Source organism: Chrysemys picta, chromosome 1 (assembly GCF_011386835.1).
Source record: "Chrysemys picta bellii isolate R12L10 chromosome 1, ASM1138683v2, whole genome shotgun sequence".
Lineage (NCBI taxonomy): Eukaryota > Metazoa > Chordata > Testudines > Emydidae > Chrysemys > Chrysemys picta.
Window position 1 is genome coordinate 297031206 of NC_088791.1, and position 22139 is coordinate 297053344.

The window sequence follows — 22139 nt, forward strand, 5'->3', positions numbered from 1 at the left end:
AAGGAATTTTTTTTATTCAGACTTAGCAGTTCATTGTAAAAAGAGAAATTAAAATTAAGAGTGTGTGGAAAAGGGTGGCTTTAAAGAACTCATTCTTCATGTAAAACTTTGGAAAGTATACTTTAGAAGTCTCCCTTTGTTAGTTGTGGCAGAGTGTGATGGGAATGGGGTGGTCTACTCACTGCTAGGAATGGTGCCTTTTCCTCGCCGTTCTGGGGAATAGCCCCTTCCCTCGGTTGCACGCTGTCTCTCTGCCTCTCTATCGGGATCTGAAGCCCCTCTCTCGCTCCAGGAGCTGCTGCAGCCTTTTCACAACACAGCTTTCCAGCCAGGCCACTTTATCCCCCTTCCGGGGTAATGAAATCTTCCTTCAGCAGTCCTAGGCAGTCTTCCTATCACTGCCTCATGGTGCCACTCCCTCAGTGGCTGGCAGGGGAATCCAGGTATGCCCATATCTTGAATACTGTGTACAGATGAAGTCTCCTCATCTCAAAAGAGATATACTGGCAGGGCCGGCTCCAGGCACCAGCCCACTAAGCATGTGCTTGGGGCGGTGCCTGGAGGGGGCGGCGGGGCGGGGCGCTCTGGCCCGAGAGCGGGCCACAGCGGACTCGCCGCCCTCCCCCCGGCGCTCCGGCCGGTCGGGGAGAGCGGGGCCCCGGCCGGGCTCGCCGCCCTCCCCCCGGCGCTCCGGCCGGTCGGGGAGAGCGGAGAGCCGCGGTGGGCTCGCCGCCCTCCCCCCAGCGCTCTGGCCGCCGGGGGCTCTCCGCCCTCCCCCCGGCGCTCTGGCCACCGGGGAGAGCGGAGAGCCCCGGCCGGGCTTGCCGCCCTGCTCCCGGTGCTCTGGCCGGCGGGGGCTCTCCACTCTCCCCCTGGCGCTCTGCTGCCGGGGAGAGCAGAGAGCCCCGGCCGGGCTCTCCGCCCTGCTCCCGGTGCTCTGGCTGGTCGGGGATTGCGCGGCCGGGCTCGGTGCCCTCCCCTGCTGCATTGCAGGGGTGGCGGGTGGCTTTTTTGCCTAGGGTGGCAAAAAAGCCAGAGCCAGCCCTGTATACTGGCATTAGAAAAAATTTGGAGAAGGGCAACTAAAATGTTTAGGGAGTTGAAATGGGTCCCATATGAGGAGAGATTAAAGAGGCTAGGACTTTTCAGCTTGGAAAAGAGGAGACTAAGGGGGGATATGATAGAGGTATATAAAATTATGAGTGGTGTGAAGAAAGTGAATAAGGAAAAGTTATTTACTTGTTCTCATAATGTAAGAACTAGGGGCCACCAAATGAAATTAATGGGCAGCAGGTTTAAAACAAATAAAAGGAAGTTCTGCACATAGTGCACAGTCAGCTTGTGGAACTCCTTGCGTGAGGCGGTTGTGAAGGCTAGGACTGTAACAGGGTTTAAAAGAGAACTAGATAAATTCATGGAGGTTAAGTCCATTAATGGCCATTAGCCAGGATGGGTAAGGAATGGTGTCCCTAGCCTCTGTTTGTCAGAGAGTGGAGATGGATGGCAGGAGAGAGATCACTTGATCATAACCTGTTAGGTTCACTCCCTCTGGGGCACCTGGCATTGGCCACTGTTGCTAGACAGGATACTGGGCTGGATGGACCTTTGGTCTGACCCAGTATGGCTGTTCTTATGTAACCCAGGCCTGCCCTCTACTCCAGGTTCTGGCTCACGGACCCTCTAGCCAGCAGTCAAGATCTGTTCCCTTCTAGACCTTATTGCTTTTCCCTGAGCCCTGTCCTACCTACCTGGCCGCCTCCCTCTCTGGATTGGCGAGCCCAAATGCACCTCCCCTTCTCCCAGGGAGTGACTGTAGACTTTCCCAGCAGTCCCCTTTCGCTCTCAGCTCCTGGGCTTTCTGCAGGCCCTTCCACCTAAGGCCTGCTTCCAATGAATTCCCTGCTCCCTGGCTTCTCCTCCAGGTGCAGCCTATGGAGTTAATTGGTTCACCTGGCCATCTTAACCCCTTCCAGTCCTGTATGGGGTGGACATGCCATGACACAGAGATTTTCATGTTCAAAGTACTTAATGTATCTAATCCACCTCACAGCTGTGTGAGGTGCATAGCTGCATATCAGAGCTGGCCAGAAAATGTTTTTTGTTTTCCCCTATGTAAAATTAAAGACCATTCAGGTTTTGGCTTTTCAGTTTTACAACAACAACAAAAAATCATATCTTTGAGTAAAGCAGATATTTTCTGCAAAATGTTTCATTTAGGCAAAAATTCTGTCACAGTTCTGATGGAAATTTTTTTGACCAGTTCTATCTGTAATCCCCATTATAGAAGGGGAACTTCAAAAAAGAAATTACTAGTTTGAGGCCACAGAGGGTTTCAGTGTCAAAGCATGGATTAGAATTCTGAGCTTCCTCATTCTTTTTTATTTGTTACTAAGGTCATATGTCTGAAATGGAAAGGAGGCTGTCCAGTCTCTCCCAAAAATGTCCCTTTGCAGACAGGGCTCTGTTCCCAAAGTTTCATCCATGTTTGATGTATTATATTGAACATATTACAAAAGTTTACTGATCCTACAGAGAAAGAGGTAAGGGAAGGTGTGGTTGAAGTTGAAGCAGCCTTCATACCACTCACATATACATTATCTTGTCTTCAGCTGAGAAGCATTTAAAATCCCCCGTACATACAATTTGAAATATTAAATGGACATTGTCAAGATAAAAATCAAACTCAAAACATATTGTACTGATCCTTGCTTCTGACCAAACCTTAGACTGCTAAAGCAGAATTAAAAAAAAGTTTAATTGATTTTCAAGCAAAATTAATTTACTCTCAAATTTATCATTTTTACTTCAGATTCTCAATACTGCAATGTTTGGGGGTAGCAAACTCAGCATAGATGTGCTAATAACTTCTAAACAACAGTTTCCATTTCGTTCTAAATCAACTACAGAAACATTTCTATTGGTCTTGGCTTTTTAAATGTGGGGAGAGTGTCCTCTTTAGCTTTCCATCCCAACACTCAAACGCTAGTGTACCCTAAGGTACAAATGATTAGATCTAACAAAATTAGAACTTATCTGAATTTTCAGATCTATTGAGGTGTATAGACCTTAAGATAGATTGACTGTTGGGAATTCAATGAACAAATAAAATTTCAGCTGTAAAATGACTATAGAAAATAATTTTGAGGACAAGATGGTAGAGTGGGTTAATACAATATGGTGGGATTTTCAAAAGCAACATAGGCACAAATGTCTTATTGAGTTTTGCTGGGGTTTTGCTCCGAAATCACTTAGGTGCTTTTGAAAATCCCAAAATAGCCAATATGCAGGTTTTGGTCACAAGTAAAAAACAGGCCAAGAGTATAAACCTTGCTTTAACTTTTAAAGTGCTTTTTCAGCATTGAAAAATAACTAACTGTTAAAATGCCTTTTTGAGCTTCTATATTTATTGCCTTTTAATTCGTCCATATAAGCTTGTTTGTTTACAAATAAAAATGTTTTTCTAACTCCCTGTCCTGCAAATTCAGCCTGGAATCTGAAAGTCGAGTTGATTTATCTCTGGATCACAAATAATCACTCAAAAACATTCTTCATTCAATGAATGTTAGTTTGATGTATGAGCCAGAATAGTGTCTAGTACCGTCTCTTAGCTTTTTGGCTGTGCAGTACTCCTAGGAGGAAAGTAATTTAAAACTTACTTTTGTCACTAGAGAAAGCATCTGACTCTGAATTAGCCCAGGAAGAAGGTGTCTTAGCTAACTATTGCTTTTATTCACAAATCTGACCATAACGACACCACTTTAACAAGTTAAGGCTGCATATGAGCAACTTCCTCTATTCTTCTCTGCTACATTTTGGCCGCTGTGAGGTTTGGAATTCATTAAACTATAAAAGTGATCCTGCAGACCCTTGAAAAGCAATGGCAACCTTTTCCAAAATAGGAACTTTTGGCAATCCCCCTTATAGGTGCCTAAATATGGACTTAAGAGCCTAACGTGAGGCTCCTATTTTAGAAAACTTTGGCCAACGTATCTATAAATCTGCACTTATTCTGGCTGTGTTTGAGATGTTACCTCTGCTGACGGTAGAATTTGCCTCATCTGAGATCTAAATAATATATACTTTATCTATATCTATACACACGCAATACTGTCTTTATTACTCATTCTTACAATACCTGGAAAGCGAACATCTCTTCCTTGCGAAATGACTGGCGTCTAATATTAATATTTTCTAAAAGTTTAAATTCTGGCCAGAGCTAAAGATTTTCTTGCCATTGTGAAGCACAGGTAACAAAAATGAATATTTTCTTGTTTTTAGTCCCATACGCAGATTTTTAAGACAATCAAATAAAGGCATTGCTATGAAGTTAAAGTGACTGTAAGCTTGGTAGGGTAGACATGGCCTAAATCTGTGCTTAGGTGTCTAAATTTTAAAAATTGCTGAGCTGCAGATGCTTAGCACTTCTGAAAATCAGGTAACTTTATTTAGGTGCCTAAGCATGATTTTAGTAAACGAACTTTTTATGCACACTGGTTTAAAACTTTTGGCCTAAGAATCTTGCCTCAGGGACACAGAGGGGAGATGGTGCCAAGGTTAGGATTGGAACTCAAGAGCTCCTAGTCCTGTGCTTAGACCTGCGGCTCTTGCAGCAAATTTTTTGGTGGCCTCAGAGTGTGGCCAGCAATTCTAAAATAATTATTTTTTAGAAAAAGCCAAATATGCACATATACACATCCAAATTGTAATTTATTTATGTAGGGTTTTTTTGCAGACTCAATAATAAAAATAATATACAGTTGTCTTTATTCTTTACTGGACCTAAACACAACAGAAACATCCCCACTGGCCCCTGCTGCCTCCCCCATTCCCCACTGCCTCACCGGGCTCCCCACCCCCCTATTGCTGCTGGGCTCTGCTTCGTTCCCCTCGCTCTCTCCCCCATTGCCCTGAGCTACCTTCCATGGCCTCACACCCCAGGCCCACCACACTCCTTGATTCTTGACCACAGCTCACCTATAAGGCTGGTCCTGCTGAAGCTCCGATGCCCTGGGGTTGAAGCCCAGAGCCAGATCCCTACACCTACAAGTGGAGCCCTGCGGCTGAAGCCCCAAAGGCTCACCGCCCCCGAGAAGGTGGGTCGGGAATCACCAGCTGCCTGTGGAGTCCAAGTTTCTTCCTGTGCTGTGCACACCAGCCCCATGTGTCTGCAGAGGCACTGCCCGGAGCCCGCAGGAGGCTGTGCAGTGCAGGGCACCGATCCCCTGTGGGCGACACCAGCAAACACCAAGGCAGCTCATCCAGGAGCAACAGCTGGTCACTGCAGGGAGGGGCTGCTGTTCCTTTCCAGCCATTTCCACCCAGGACTCCTGGGCCAGGAGGCTGTTGTGGCTTCAGAAAAATCTGCTGGTGGCCACATTTGAGAGAGGCTGGCTTAGACCATCTTGCAGTGAAAATCCTGAGAGTACAATGTGGGAGGAGCTACAGTTAGCGTTTGTGTACCCTGCAATCAGGGATGTGACTGAGGTACTCTTAGATCCAGCTAACTTGGATAATAGCAGTGAAGCCTCAGTTGCTAGCTGCTCCTGTATATACTTAGAGACCTGGGTGGAGTTGTACAGCTCATGGTACCTGGAGTACAGACCTTGGGTCCTGGGCAGGGTTGTGCAACTAGTGCTGCCATTGCTTCACTGCTATTGTTATTTGAGCTAGCCAAATCAAAGCTAGCTTGGGTATGTCCACAAATGCTGCAGTCACACTTCTGATTGCAGTGTAGATACACCCTTAGTGTTTGGCTTTGTTTTTTTAAATGATACGTTGGAAAGTCTGTTTTAAAAGGCAGTTCCCTTGTGTGCAATTTTATCTCTTCAGCCTGTTCTGGCCTCCGGGCCAGTGATTCTGTATTTATGTAAACTTCAAAAAAGCTACCCCATGTCACCCTACCACATTCTGGGAGGAATTGGGGGTGGGTTCATTGTGCTTAACTTCTATGATATAAGGGTGTCATGCCACAATTAACTTTCCAGTTAATTGAGTAGCTTTGCCTAGCTGAGAACCTAGGCCATCATTTTCTGTTGGTAGAAGGATGGGGGCTGATGACAGGCTGGTGAGGGTGTGCACATATGCACACACCAATAATGAGACTCTCAGAACATCATTCTAAGCATCTTGTGAGGAGAGCAAGAAAAAGACAAAATTAAAGGCCTTTCAATGAAACAATGTAACAAAGCTACTGCACTAACAAGTAATTTTAAATTTTACTGCTCGATCTTGTTCTTTTTGTGTGTGCTTGTACAGTGAGGAACTAACTTCGAAAGTTATCCGTGCATCTGCTAGTAGGCAAACAGTTATGTAAAATAACTTAGAACAACTAAAAAAAATGAGTTTACAGGCTAAAGTGAAATAAGCGATTTAGATTATTGTTCTTCATAAGTATAACTGATTATAAATTTCAGTTAAATTATACTTTAAATGCTATTTTATAGGTGCCAATATTATATCATTAGGTTAAAAAGCTCTTTGAATCGCTGCAATGAATCAAGATGTATTACTAGTTTTAACTGCACAGATTTGCCAGTGACTTTATTAATCTGAATAGCATGTGTAAAACTGTTGGATGCATTTCTAAAACAAGGGGGGTGGGTGAGGTAATATCTTTTACTGGACCAGCTTCTGTTGGTCAATATAAGTTGGCCGAGTAAAAGTTACTGTTTCACCCACCTTGTCTCTCTCATATCCTGGGACCATCACGGCTATAACACTGCAAACAGATATATTCCAATAACTTTCTGGGTTTTATTTTTTTCTAAAGTCTGGTATGAACCAAAGAAAAATTTCAAGGTTGCCCGCTGAGATCTTTTTATAGCACTGGATGTACACCGTTCCTGTACTGTAAGGCACAAGTTTTAAAATTTTGTTTTGCAGAGTCAAACTCCGCTGTAAATAAGAATTTACTATGAAACTGCATGTTATACTGTGCTTTTTAGGAGTTAGAGTTAATGTCAATGATGACATACTAGTTCCGATTGTATATGTATTTCTCTTTTATTTTTCTCTGGATCCCCCATTTCATTTTATAAACTCACCCTTAGCATTTATGTTTATGGCAAACTTTTCTTGTGAGAATGCATTCAAGCTTTCCTGTCATCATGGAGGATTACCCAGGCCATTATCCACTGAATTCTATACCACATTTGTAGTATATACTTCAGTTTGTGATACCTTGGGTTTTCCTTTCTATATGACTGTGGGATAGTAATATTGCTGTATGGTTAGGCTGCCAAAGTCGTTCAGAATCAAATTCTGCTAAGGTAAGCTCTTTAAGTAGCACAAATGTACATTTTCAATAACCATAACCAATATGTATTTCTAACCTAAAATGAAATTTGAATAAAACTTAGTGATAGACACAATTGGACGATATACTTGAACATCAAAATGCAAGTGCAGTACACGCTTTCTGTAACATGAACTCAGCCTTCCTCAGATTGCCCAGAAGTAAGAGTGCTTGAATTGCTAGTAACATATATACATATTATAACTGAACAGAGAAATCCAGAACACAAGTATACTTTAGTTCAGTTTTTATTCCAGACTTTATCATCTTTGGGAGAAACCACCACTTGACTCTTCTTTAACTTTTTAAATATTTATTATTTTACAGTAAAGGTAAACAAATTCTGAGCAAGATATGCACAATACTCCAGCTTCTGAAGAATGTATGAAACACATGGCACTTTTAAACAAAGTTGCATCTTGCTTCAGATAAGCTCTTAATTCTTAAAAATTCCTGGATTTATTGCAGCAGTTTTCAGGCATCTCAAATAAATAAATATTTTTATTATCTCTAAATGTATAAGAAGCTCACATTTAAAAACCTAGACATCAAAATTATGGTGCTTATGTGACATACAGAACATCTAGGAGAGGGTACTTTACAATAAACAGCTAACTGCCATTTCTTGTCTTCTTGGAAAATAATATTTAATATGTCACCTAGGATATCTTTGTTCATGTGAGGAATACTCTATTTTTTTTCAATAGCAAAGAAGCACTTTTGAAGTTAAATTACACAACCCAAACAGAACACTTATTTAAAGATTTTAGTCTTTGTTTTAGTCGTATTTGCTGTAGTTTCTTAGGAACAGTTTTGAGTTGGTTTTATCAGCAATATTTTTATCTAAATAACTGACAAATCTTGTTTCAGTAACTTTACATACTTTTTAATCCATCTATAAATTTATTTTTACAAAGGAATAGCTTAACTTTTGTAAACCAATCCTACAAAAGATGGTGGGTGTGGAACCTGTGGAACTGACACCAGAGTTGCAATAACTTGATCAATGCTTTGAAAAATCCAGACATTAAGAAATCCGCATGTAAACAAAATAGTTGCAGCCTAAAATAATGTCTTCACAATTTAATTTTTTATTTAAAGTGTTTTAACCTGTTAACAAAACAATGTGAAGACCTAGTCTTCTAACTTCATAATATGTTGAATTGTAAAACACTTTTGGGCCTTGTTGGTATCAACTTCGGTTTCCAAATATCTGTTTTTGTGTGGTTCAAAATTGTAAGGAGACACAGCAGGGACAAACAGGTCATGGAATCTGTGACAAAGGCAGAAGAGAAAACTGACAACTATAAAGATATTTGTAATTCTTGCAATAATTACATTTTTCTATGAAGTATGTTTACAAGTGACATTTAACTTTTTCCTATTTTTAATCATTATATAAACAGTTTTTTAAGTGAAGGAAGTTTATTCAGTGTACAAGAAAACATTTTCACAGCTGAAGAAAGGTGCATTTCAGTCCCAGTATTTTCTCTCCATTTATATTGTAGATTCATTGTCAAATATTTTAGCTTTTAAAGTCTGGAGGCTGTGTTGAATAAAATTTTCAGTAATTTGAATTTCAGAGAATCTGGAATCGCGTCTTCTAGCTGATCTGTTCTTTTTTATTGAGTTTTGGATAGTGTCTGATGTAAAATAGTATACTATAGGGTCAAAACAACAATTTGAAACTGCAATGCATAGAGTGATAGGATACATAGTCCTGATAGCAGTTACTAATGAACAATTAGTCCATGGTTGTGTTCTCATAAGAGAATAAAGTATTAGGGTAACGTTATATGGCACAAAACAGAAACAGAATATCACCAAATGGACAAAAATCATTTTGAGTACCTTTTTTTTGCTTAACTTGTTCCGACTTAATGTACCTGGTTTATTCAAAGTCCTTAAAACCATCGTAGAACAGGTCACATTTAAGATCAGTGGAATAAAAAATCCCACAATTTCAATGAAGATAACAATCCTTAATATATAGGTTTGCCATGTATCCTTAGAAAAGTTTTCAAAACATGTGTTTTGGTTTTGTCCAGTTTTATTTTGGATGCTAGTAGACTGAAAAAAGCTTGCTGGCATGCTTCCTGCTAGTACAGTTATCCATACTGCAACACAGACGATTTTTGCATTTCTTTTGGTTCTAAGAGTTTTAGACCAAAATGGGTGCACTATGGCTAAAAAGCGATCTACGCTTATACAAGTCAAGAAGAAAATGCTTCCATACATGTTTGTATGAAACAAGGTGACAGAGATCTTGCAAAATATATCTCCAAATGGCCAGTTTCTTATTGTAAAGTAATAAATCCTGAAGGGTAATGAAAATACAAAAAGCAGATCAGATATCGCTAAATTAAGCATGTAAGTTGTTGTTTCATTTCGCATTTTCAATGTGAATGTAAAAATGTAAATAGCAACGCAATTTGAGATTAGACCAAGGACAAACACCATGCTAAACGTACATCCATATAAAATATACTTAAAGGAGTCCTCAGTGGAGCAATTAGAGCTTTCCATTATAATGGCAATTTAAATTTACAATGTTGAATTCCTTTTGTTGTTAGCAGCCCTTCTGCCGTAACTGCTTTAAAATCTCTGGGTAGCTTGCAGATGAATTTGGTCTGTGAGTGATTTCATAAGTTTCCCATTTTACTTTAAAACTTCCACGTTGAAACATGAATGTTGCAGTAGGAAGATACTGCTCTGGGAATCAGCAGGAGATCATTCTTTTCTTCCAAATTCCACAGTAGTCACACATCCAGTCCTGGGCGATAATAAACATAGTCTTACAGGCAACAGATGAGGTCATCCTTGCATTTAATTCCACGTTCTTGTTTTCCCAGTTGTTAATGAAGCTGATACAGAACTTGCTGCTTTATGTTCAACTGCAAGTCAAAAAGTAGAGAAGTACTTTAAATGCAGATTTTCCAAAGTTGTTTAACTGGGAATGTGTAACTGAGATTCCTTAGGAAAAGATTTCCTGGGCTCTGTAAGATGTAGGAGTTTCCACCTCTTTCACTGCCGCCTTGCAGTAAAACAAGCTTTTCAACTTGCCTGCATGCTAACCCCCACAGGGCGGAAAGCAGGCTGCTTAGAAATTCAGAAATACAATTCCAAAGCGTGTTTGTTCTTGTTGAATTTAGATCTCCTCCTCAGATGCTGAGTGTGTACTCTGGTTTCTCTTCAGATCGTATAAATCTTTTGCCTTGCTTATTCTGAAGGGGGTGGGGGGAAGAGCTCAGTCAATTTGTAATGTGACATCACAGGAAGAAGAGGCTGGACTTAAAAGAAAGAATGGTTTCAATTCAGTTTGCCTTTCTTTAATCAGATAATGTGTCTGCAGGAAATATACCTCAGAGGCATGCAAATACTCAGAATGGTGGAGCAGTCTGCTATTAACTCTTTATGTAGCAGGAAAAAGTCCCTGGTCATCAAAAGTGCTTTTATTTTTATTTTTTTAATTATTTGACAAATTCAGTGCAAAATCTTTGTTTCTTTTTAGTTGTGAAAGACTTTTGGCCTGGCGGAATAACTCCCACATCTAAACATTTCATTATCTTTGTTAGTAAAATTGTTATTTACATTTTGAAATTCTTAATGGCTACCTCTGAAATTTTCTTAAAGATATATTTTTGTAAAAAGTATCCTTCCTTGTGCTGATACATAATGCTTATCAAGAAACAGACTAGCTGATTAAGCAGTTTTAGAGCTTATTCTCTAAACACTTCAGCAGATGCATAACTTTCCTCATGTGAGCAGCCCTTTTTGAAGTCAGAGAAAGTCAATGGGGCATATTTTATTTATTTTTTCCTACGAGAACTGTTAATATATGTGAAGGGAAGATTATAAAGACAGTAGAATTGAATCTGGGGGGGGGGGGGAAGGAGGGAAGCAAAGGGGAGAATAAAGCAATATGTTGTGGGATTGGGAAGGAGAATTTAGTGAGCCTAACAATTAAAATCACACACAGCTAAATTTCTAACTAATAAGACATGTCTATTATCACCTCGATCACTGTGCATGTATGTGTTATTCCTTTTCACTAGTCTTTGTCTTTTTTAAATTGTACATTCTGTGGGGCAGGGAAATAATTTTCCTCTGATTGTAAAGCACCTAATACATTTTCGGTTCTACCGCAATATAAGTAATATACCTGTTCTGATAATTTTGTAAAGTGAATCACTTATTTGTACTTTCTGTAATTATTCCTACTAGTCACTGCCTAATACAATAAATAAATTTCTGCTTATTAAAATACTTTGTAAATTTTAAAGAGAACTCCTTTACAGGATGGCATGAGGAGACCCTCAGTTTAGATACGCTAGTCTCTTTCTGGCGCCAAAAATGTGCATTTCACAGTCTTAGAAGAAGAAATCCTTGTGCATATGTGTGACTGATGCAGTTCTTTCAAGCTAAATGTTAAGAAATCACACCTAAGCCATGGCTTGGTTAGCAAATAGCGTATACTCTATTCCCACTGTAAATGATAGTAGGTATTAGAGATCTTATTCACAGGGGTGTGGCCTGGTTTTGCAATGTGAAGCTTAGCAATCAGAAGTCAGAAATGCATCAGATGAGGCTTACTGGCAAATTTCTCTTTCGCTCCAGTTTTACCCTGATTTCTTGTTGGAAGTGAAGCAGTTGAGCTCTACTTCCTCACATTTATGACCTGCTAAATGTCCACATTTGGAGACTCCTGTTAAACCAAGAAGCATACTCAGTTTTCAATTTCTAAATATATTGGAGCTGGAAAGATGAACTGAGCAGACTGTGGCTATGTGTGCGCTGTTAACTTTCAGTCACAGTGTAGGTTTTACTTCATGTTGTTGCTAAAAGCAACCAATTGTCTTGCTTACTGTAAGCAAGACAATTATATAGAGTTATATTTTGGGTTTTGACTTCCTTATGCCTTAGGGGACTGATCCACAGCCCACTGAAGTAAATGGAAATCTTTGCATTGGCTTCAATGGTTCAGGCCCTAGGAGTCTTGAGCTCGCTTCTCTACTCAGGGGTTAGGTCCTCGTCTTAGTATGGACTGTGATTAAGTCACTTTCTTAGTAAAAGAAAACTATGGCACAAATATGTAACCCAAAACTTACAAACTTGGGTGCCTTAAATTAAGCCTCGAGGGCCACATCTGGGTGGGAAATTGCATGCAAGGCCATGAGTGTAGGGCTGGGGTAGGAGGTTGGGATGCGGGAGGGAGTGTGGTGTGCAGGAAGGGACTCAGGGCAAGGGATTGGGGTGCAGGACGGGTGTGAGGTGTACGAGGGGGCTCAGGGCGGGGGGGTGGGGCAGAGGGCTCGGGGCAGAGGGTTGGAATGCAGGATGGGTGCGGGGTGCAGCAGGGGCCTCAGGGAAGAGGGTTGGAGTGCAGGGAGGGATGCGGGGTACGGCAGGGGGTTGGGGTGTAGGATGTGCAGGGTGTGGCAGGTGGTTCAAGGCAGGGGGTTGGGGTGCAGGAAGGGCTTGGGGTTCGGGCTCCGGCCTGGCATCGCTTACCTTGAGCGGCTCCGGGGTGGTAGTAGCACGCGGCGGGGCTAAGGCAGGCTCCCTGCCTGTCCTGGCCCTGTGCCGCTCCCGGAAGCGGCTGGCACCATGTCCCTGCGGCCCCGGGAGGCAGAGGGCTCCGTGCACTGCCCTTGCCTGTGGGTACCTCCCCCGAAGCTCCCATTGGCCCCGGTTCCCCATTCCTGGCCAATGGGAGCTGTGGTGGGTGGTGCCTGCAGGCAAGGGCAGCGCGCAGAGCCCTCACTCCTGCCTCCTCCAGGGGCCGCAGGGACGTGATGCCAGGGCAGGGGGGGCCAGGGCAGGCAGGGAGCCCACGGGCCGTAGTTTACCCACCCCTGTCCTAGATCCACATTTTAAGCACCTAAATAAGTTTACTAATGGAAATCAACTCATCTATGAGATTAAGCACCAATTATGTAAATGCCTAACTATGGATTTAGATGCATCACAAAGGCACGCAAGTCTGACAGTTTTTGCATAAATGACTTGTCAAAGATCACTCAGGAAGTAACAGATCTCTGGTCACCTGATTTCTAGGCCTGTGTTTTATTTAGCTAGGATGTCAGTGTATAGGCGGTAAGGCCTAGTGCATAGAGCACTGGACTGGGGTTTGGAAGGCCTGGGTTCTGTTCCTGGCTCTGCCAGTGGCCTGCTGGGTGACCTTGGGCAAGTCATGTCACCTGTCTGTGCCTCGGCCTCTCCATCTTCTAAAGCAATTTCAGATCTGCGGCTGAAAAGGCATGATCCAAAGCCCACTGAAGACAAAGGTAAACCTTCCAATTACTTCAGTGGGCTTTGAAGCAGACCCCAAATCAGCATAGTCACTAACTCTCTTCACCTCACTTTACCGACAGAAAAGCGCTAAAAATTGTCCTGTTGCAGAAAGCACTGACTACACTGTGGTACTATCTTGTGCTCCCTAGTTATTGTATGAAATTAACACATTGGTGATAGCAATGTTGAATTGGAGAGGTTCAACTGTCTGACTACAAAGAGTTTGTGTTCAAATATTCTAGTCTCTCTTTATTTTGGAATTTTCTAAATTTCTCCATTCCCAAGTGCATCCTGTAATGAACAGTTGTAATCTGCTTTATAGTTACCTCCAGAAAGGTTACATTACTTACATGGACTTTTGAACTTTCTGGTTATGAAAGCTCTTGATTAGAAAACCCAAACATCTTTCTCTTTTAACTCACATTTTGTTTTGTTGCTCTGAGTTTCTTTGTAGAGTTTAATAGCCAAACTGGACTTCAATTAGCAACTGTTGGCACTAATTTGATGTTCACGTTTAGATAATTTAAATTTGCATTTTAGAAGTGTTTAAAAATCGACTGCAGAATATTCTATTTGTAGAATAATAAATGCTAAGTTAAGTAACAAGCTTCTGTTAATTCTGGATGCCTTTTGATTAACTTATTTTCTGCTTCTCATCAGACACTAATTGTAGCTTTTAGTGTGTTGTTTTCTTTGAGGCATTTCTTACTGATACAGAGGGTTCCAAGTGCCAGAAAACAAGTACTGGAAGTGCTGCATGATTCCATTCCATCAACCCAAAAAAGTTGTGGAACAGTGTTCTGGAGTGTTCCAGCAGTACTTGAGCACTGCAATGAATCTATTGTGATTGCATCCTTATAAAATGTGTCCAGGAGACACATGTGGTCCACCAAAAGTCTCTCTTGAATGTGATTTTTTTCACATCTTAAAAACGATTTAAACATTTTTCCTCTTAGAAACTGGCTCTCAAAGCATAGTTGTGATACAAATGCAATTCCATTGCATAACTACTTCTGTAAAAGACCAATGTGAATCCATAGGTTTTAAGGCCAGAAGTTACTAGTCCGGGGTGGGCAAACTAGCCAGCCCGCAAGCTCCCACTGAGGAGCAGGGTCTGGAGCTTGCCCCGCTCCGGCATTCCAGCCAGGGCACTGGGTTGGGGGTCACATCACGCGGCTCGGCCCTGCTCCTGTGCTCCAGCCGGCGTGCAGGGTTAGGGAGGGGCCACACCACGCAGCTCGGCCCCACTCCAGCCGCGGTACTGGATCAGGGAGGGGCTGCACCACACGGCTCAGCCCCACTCCGGTGCTCCACCCGGGGCACTGGGTTGAGGGGGGCGCATCATGCTGCTCCCGGAAGCCGTGGCATGGTCCCACTCCAGCTCCTATGTGCTCCAATGGCCCTCTCCGGTGCTCCAATGGGAGCTGCAGGGGCGGTGCCTGCGGATGGGGCAGTGTGCAGAGCCACCTGGCCACGCCTCCGCATAGGAGCTGGAGAAGGGACATGCTACTGCTTCTGGGAAACACTTGAGGTAAGCGCTGCTCAGAGCCTGCACCCCTGAGCCTCTCCCCATGCCCCTGCCCTGATCCCTCCCACTCTCCAAACACCCTCGATCCCAGCCCAGAGCACCCTCCTACACCCCAAACTCCTCATCTCCAGCCCCACCTCAGAGTCCACAACCCCAATCAGAACCCTCACTCCCTCCTGGACTCCAACCCCTATTTTGTGAGCGTTCATGGCCCGTCATACAATTTCTATTCCCCGATGTGGGGGGAATTGCCAAAAAGCCGAACATGTCCGGGAAAATGCCGTCCGGGCACTTCCCCCTCCCGCGGCTGCTCTGCTCCTCCCCTGACTCTTCGGCTCTGTTTAAGAGCCGAGCTGCCCGAGCGCTATGGGCTTCAGGCAGCCCCCTTGCCTCCGGACCCCAGCCGCCGGCCGGGCACTTCCCCTCCCGGGCTCTGGCGGCGCAGGGTCCAGAGGCATGGGGGCTGCCCAAAACCAGTAGCGCTCGGGCAGCTCGGCTCTTAAACAGAGCCGAAGAGTCAGGGGAGGAGCAGAGCCTCCAGCCGCGGCGGCTCTGCTCCTCCCCTGACTCTTTGGCTTTGTTTAAGAGCTGAGCGCTACGGGCTTTGGGCAGCCCCCATGCCTCCGGACCCTGCACCGCCGGAGCCCGGGAGGGGAAGTGCCCGGTGGGGGGCGCAGGGTCCGGAGGCATAGGGGCTGCCCGAAGCCCAAGCGCTACCGGCTTCACGGTTTGCCGGGCAGCCTCCAGACCCTGCGCCCCCGGCTGGGCGCTTCCCCTCCCGAGCTCCAGCTGCGCTGGGGAAGCGCCGGGCGGGGGCGCAGGGTCTGGGGGCTGCCCGGCAAACCGTGAAGCCGGTAGCGCGCAGGCAGCCCTTTTCGCGTGGCTGGGAGTGGGAGGGAGGAGGGGGCGGAGTTAGGGCGGGGAAGGGGCGGAGTTGGGGCGGGGCCAGGGACCTGTGGAGGGTCCTCTTTTTTTATTTGTTAAATATGGTAACCCTAAGCTACAGCTGCTTCCCCAATCAGCCCAGCTTAGCAGCTACCAGCCTTCTCCCAGGGCTGTTTCAGACCCTTTCAGGCAGGAGCGGGTGTCCACCCCGCTACAAATTCCCACTGGGATCACTGCTCTGCTGGCTGTGCCTGACCTCAAGCAGACCCTGCAGACAGACAACTAAGAAGTTTCTCCTGTCTGGCAGGGCGAGAAGTCCTTACACAATTAGGCTGAGCAGAGAAACAACTTTTAGGGTCCCTTGCACTTCAAAACTGAAACAAATTTCTTAGTCACTTCCATCTACCCGGTCACAGGAAAGCCCTCACTTTCAACCCAGGCAATTCACATAGTTAAAATGGGGCATTTCGTACCACACTAGAAGCAGTGTCCTTATCTTAAGCTGCAGAAGGTGACTTCCTGTAGAAACAATAGTTGAAAACCCCCAATCTTAAATGTGCTGTCAAGTTTTCAGTTTATATATAACTTCACTGGTTTGTTTTGTGAATATCTCCATCCTATTCAGGCAGACTGACATGATCTTGGATCATAAGGGAGAAATAATGAACATTTTTCTTCCTTATATCCAACACAATTTCTTTTAGCCATTGTCATTTACATAGTGTTATTTATATTTCCTCAGCTAAGGCATCCAAACTAGACCAGTGGTTTTCAAACTTTTTTCCTGGCGACCCAGTTGAAGAAAATTATTGATGCCTGCGACCCAACGGAGCTGGGGACGAGGGGTTTGTGGTGTGGAACGGGCAGAGGGTTAGGCTGTGAGGGTGAGGGCTGTGAGGTGGGGCTGGGGATGAGGGGTTTGGATGCAGGAGGGGGCTCTGGGTTTGGGGGGGCTCAGGGCTGGGGCAGGGGGTTGGGGTGTGGGAGGGGGTACAGGCTCTGGGGTGGAGCCAGGGATGAGGGGTTTGGGGTGCAGGAACGGGCTCTGGGTTGGGAGGGCTCAGGGCTGGGGTGGGGCCAGGGATGAAGGGTTTGGGGTGCAGGAGAGGGCTCCAGGTTTGGGGGGAGGGCTCAGGGCTAGGGCAGAGGGTTGGGGTGTGGGAGAGGGTCAGGGCTCTGGGCTGGGGGTGCAGGCTCTGGGGTGGGGCTGGGGATGAGGGGTTTGGGATACAGAAAGGGGCTCCAGGTTTGGGGGGCTCAGGCCTGGGGCAGGGGATTGGGGCGTGGACTTACTTCAGGTGGCTCCCGGCCAGGGGCGCAGTTGGAGTGCTAAGGCAGGCTTCCTTCCTGTCCTGGCACCGCGGACCATGCTGCGCCCCGGAAGCAGCCATAGCAGGTCCAGCTCCTAGTCAGAGGCGCGCAAGCGGCTCCACGCAGCTTTTGCCTGCAGACACGGCCTTCCTGTGGTTCCCGGCCAATGAGAGTGCGGAGCCGATGCTTGGGGCGGGGGCAGCATGTGGAGCCCCCAGGTCCCCCTGCCTAGAAGCCAGACCTGCTGCTGGCTGCTTCCGGAGCGCAGCGTAGTGACAAAACAGGTAGGGACTAGCCTGCTTTAGCCGGGCAGCACCACCAATGGGACTTTAACGGCGCGGTTGGGGGTGCTGATCAGAGCCCCCGCGACCCAGTGCCTTACATTCTGCGACCCAGTACTGGGTTGCGACCCGCAGTTTGAAAACCACAGAACTAGAACGTCAATTATTCTTGGAGTCCTCATGATCTAGCACTTTGCCAATCTTCCAATGTTTTCCTCTTTCCTTTTTATTGGATTAAGTTTCAAAGTGTTGGTCCAATCAGCTTTTCAAATATGGAAAGCCCTTAAATAAGCCCCATTTAAAAAACATGTTTCGTTAGCAGTTAATCTGTGGAAAGAGTTTGTCTTTTAATGCCCTTGCCTCCACTTCCTTAGTGAGGGCAAGTTTTTCTTGGGCATACTTTGATGTCTGGGGCAGGAGGAAACAGCTGCTGGGAGGCTAATATAGTTATAAGAGATTTTCCTCTCAATCTGTATCCTAGCTCCAAGACTGAAGGTAGGATGGAGGATACATGTGTAACCTGGTCCTCTGCTAGAGTGAGGATTGAGTTTGGGCCCTTGATCAAATGCCAGTACTAGCAAAGATTGAGCTTCCATCAGCAAGCCTCTTGGTGTCTCCAGATGGGGAGGAGGCAGAGGGGAGGAAGAAGGAGGAGCCCATCCCTGCCTTTACCAACATCAGATTAAAGACCATGAATCATCCCAGGGTTTAGCAGAGAATGGATTTGCACATCTCTTTAGCTGGCTACTGCCTTAGTGGCAGCACTGCTTCTGTCACCCTCACTTGTACTTAATGTATACTGGCCTGTTGATAACCACTTGTGGGTGGAACGTGTACGCCAGCTACAGTAATGGAGCAGGGAAACAGGTGGGAAATTTCTGTCTCTAACAGGCTCCCAGCATCACAGCTGGGAGACTGCCTGCCAGCATCAGCTGCTACAGCTTCTGCTTCCTCCTACCCCAGAGAGCACCTTGCCCTCAATAAGGAAATGAATAAGGTCATTAAATCCTAATGTCCACCTAAAAGTGAACAGTTAATTAAACATTTTATTGAAATAAAACAATGTAGGGCTTTCATTACTTGAAAGCTTTCCAAATTTTCGAAGTTGTTGTGGCCATAAGAGCAACACCATAAAAATGTGTAATTGTCTTTGTTGTGGTAAGTAGCAAGTCAGTTGCCAGAATCCTGTATGGCTTAGTGTCAAATATAAATAAATTGAATCCTGGACATGTTTTTTTAATCTAATTTATTCTGATAGTGTCAACACTACTGTAGTTCTCTCTGTCCTTTAAGACTATTTAAGCCAATAGAATTCAACATGCTGTTATAACAAACTTAATTTGCTGGTAGGTGACTCACCACCATGGGAATCTGTGTATCCAACATGCCTTAAACTGTGTCATTAAAATTTCATGTAGTGTTTTATGTATTTTCTACTTAGCTGGTCATCAACCATGGCTGCTACAGACTCAGAATGAGATGCTTTTAAAGACGTTTAAATCTTTGCTATTAAGTTGATGTCTTTGGTGATGAGTAGTGATTTCAGCTGTATTCTGGCTACTGTACTAAATAGTTTTATTGTGAAATTAATTTATCTCAAAGTTTAATAGCCCTTTGAAACTATGCTCAAGAACTTTGATTAGTTAGAGCAATGATGTGGTTTTGTATTGAAGTTTTCTTTATATCAAAATACATTGCCATCATGCGATATGATTTGGCATGTTTGAAGTCATTTCTGTTTCCTGTATTATGAAATCTCCCAAATATTGGAGGAGAGAAAGGAAGATGAATATGTTACTGCTGAGAAATAATTATTAAACCATGATTCTGGAATATACCTGTTTGCATGTAGACTTGTTTGAAAAAACTAATAGTCTACCAGGTTCTTCATAAAAGGAATTTCTTGCAAGCATTTATCATCTAGTTATTTTCAACAGATGAGAGATGGCAGTAGGAAGTATTGTATCTATAGTTAAACACAAATTATGTAAATGTTTCTTTTTAATATATAGATATGTAAAAAGAGGAAGGAATTTGTTATGGTTAAGACATGGGACTGTGAGTCACTAGAACTATTCCTGTGCCACAAACTTCCTATACTAACCTTGAACAATCTGCGTACACTCTCTGTGCCTTAGTTTCTCTGAGTGAAATGGGGATTATATGTGTTACCGCAAAGGGATAGGCAACCTTAATAATTGTTGTAAAGTGTTTTGAGATGCTTGGATGGAGGCCACTAAATAATTGCTAATTAGTATGATCATTAAAATGCACAGTGAGTAGGAAAATGTTTTTCAGGAAAATTCAAAGTGTGCACATTTGGAAGCATAGATTATTGACAAGGGAAGAGGAATTGTTAAAGGATTTCAGTTAATTTAGCTAAATAAAATGGACAATGCTAATGGTCAAAGTATGCAGTTAAGTAAATTGCTAGGTAAAAGTGTTTTACTAACAGATTTTTATATAAAATAGCAAAAAAAAAAAAAATCTTCATGGAATTGTACCAGTTTATATTTGTGTGCTGTATTTAGTACAGAAAAAAAATCTTAATTAGCTGTGCGCATTGTTCAACACTGAGTTATGATCTTTGATTCATAGAGATGGATGTGGAATCAAACTGAGTGACTGGCAATCACCAGGAACTATCGCCAGTCCCTGAAAGCCTCCAAAACATTCTGTTTTCAAAAACAGGATGTTAGAATAACTTTTTAGATCTCTATTTCAGATAAATTTCAGACAGCTTTGGGTATGTTCCTTTATTTCCTAATTTCCGCTGCTTCCCCCCCCCCCCACCCCTTGGGGAGAACTGCTTAATTGCAAAGATAAAAAGTGCTTTTCTCATAGCTAAATCACAAAGTGGAACAACTTTCAGCAGAGCTTTAAAGATTGCAGAGAAAGGGCTTCGGCAAAAGGGCAACTCTATAAAACAGTGGTCCCCAACCTTTTTCGTCTGGCGGGTGCCAGATGATGAGCCATGGAGGACCGTGGTGGCGGACGAGCATCCGCCGAAATGCCGCCGCCAAGCGGCAATGTCAATAGGCGTTGCCGCCGAAATGCCGCCGAGAAGCAGCGTCATCCAGAGGCGTCGCCGCCGAAATGCCACTGAAAATCGGTGGCATTTCGGCAGCGATGCCTCTGGATGATGCTGCTTCTCGGTGGCATTTTGGTGGATGTTCGTCCGTCGGCCAGTACGCAGGCGCACTTAGACGCCCTGGCAGGTGCCATGGCACCCGCGGGCACCGCATTGGGGACCCCTGCTATAAAATGTTGCTCTTTGATTTAAAAAGGCAGTGTTAAGAACTAGATAAGTTCCTGGAGGATAGGTCCATCAATGGCTATTAGCCAGGATGCACAGGGATGGTGTCCCTAGCTTCTGTTTGCCAGAAGCTGGGAATGGGAGACGGGATGAATCACTTGATGATTGCCTGTTCTGTTCATTCCCTCTGGGGCACCTGGCATTGGCCACTGTCAGAAGACAGGATACTGGGTTAGATGAACTTTTGGTCTGACCCAGTATGGCTGTTTTTATGTTCGTATGTTATGTTCATATCTAAAGTTTGGGATATTTTTGGAGTTTAGAGATGAATAGTTTCCTTTATTAATTTGAAAGATTTGCTAGAAGTTGCAGAGCAAGTGGAGATAAGTAATAAAGCTACAGAGAACAATGCTGCACATCAAAGACTAATGATGAAAATGATTATCCACCACTTCCATTCAGGGTTGTAGTCTGCCATCAGTTTTTAAGTAGCACTTCCCACTGATTTAGAGTTCTGCTTAAAAATTGATTTTACAATGGGGTCTACTTGTAGTGATGTTTTAAAGTGAATAACTGTTAAAGAAGTCATTGTTGTTAGTAGGAAAATGGAACCATGAGGATCCTTCAGAACCTGCAAGATTGTAAGATATTGAGGGTATGCTAATTAGGGTAAATTAATTAGTAGGCTGGGAATAGCAAAGGCAAGATCTCAGCATAAACAAAGTAGTTTTTACTCATGGTCAAATAGAAAAAGGGAGAGAAGAAAAATCTGGAAAAATAGATGGAATCTCTAGATTTGTTTGGCACAGTGGTGAAAAGAGTGATTAAAATAATAAATTTAGAACTATAGGAAGAAAACGTTAAAATCTGCATGTGAATATTTCCTCATATCTTCAGGCAAAGACATAGTGGCACCATTAATTCAGTGTTAGGAATACTTAATCACAGATTAATGAGAAAAATCCATTAATACTTGCATACCAAATCAGCAGTTTGAGGTTTTAGAAACTTCAGAATTCATTGTATGGATCTGTTTGCAAAACAAGTAAAAAAAACCTAACTCCATTATTACTTTGTAAAATTCATCACATTTGTAGCTTTTGGGAACTAAAGAGTTAGTTCCCACTGATAGTAATCTAACAATACAACAAATATTATAGCACCGAGGAAAATTAAAGCAAAGGGTGCCCTTTTATAAGTTTTTGCATCAGCTACCTGCTTCTCTCAGAGGGAATGGAGAAGGGAAAATATAGTACCTATCTTTAAAAAGGGAAACAAAGAGGAACCAGA

General features: G+C 43.7%; 2 protein-coding genes across 6 annotated transcripts in view; one reads left to right on the plus strand and one right to left on the minus strand.

Annotated features, from left to right (window-relative positions):
- Positions 1-22139, plus strand: part of RB1 (RB transcriptional corepressor 1) — a 155672-nt gene that overhangs the window by 84261 nt on the left and 49272 nt on the right. The window lies entirely within an intron of this gene.
- Positions 7527-11815, minus strand: LPAR6 (lysophosphatidic acid receptor 6). Its single transcript, XM_005287147.4, has one exon. The coding sequence runs from the start codon at positions 9818-9820 to the stop codon at positions 8792-8794; it is 1029 nt and encodes a 342-aa protein (XP_005287204.2). The 5' UTR covers positions 9821-11815; the 3' UTR covers positions 7527-8791.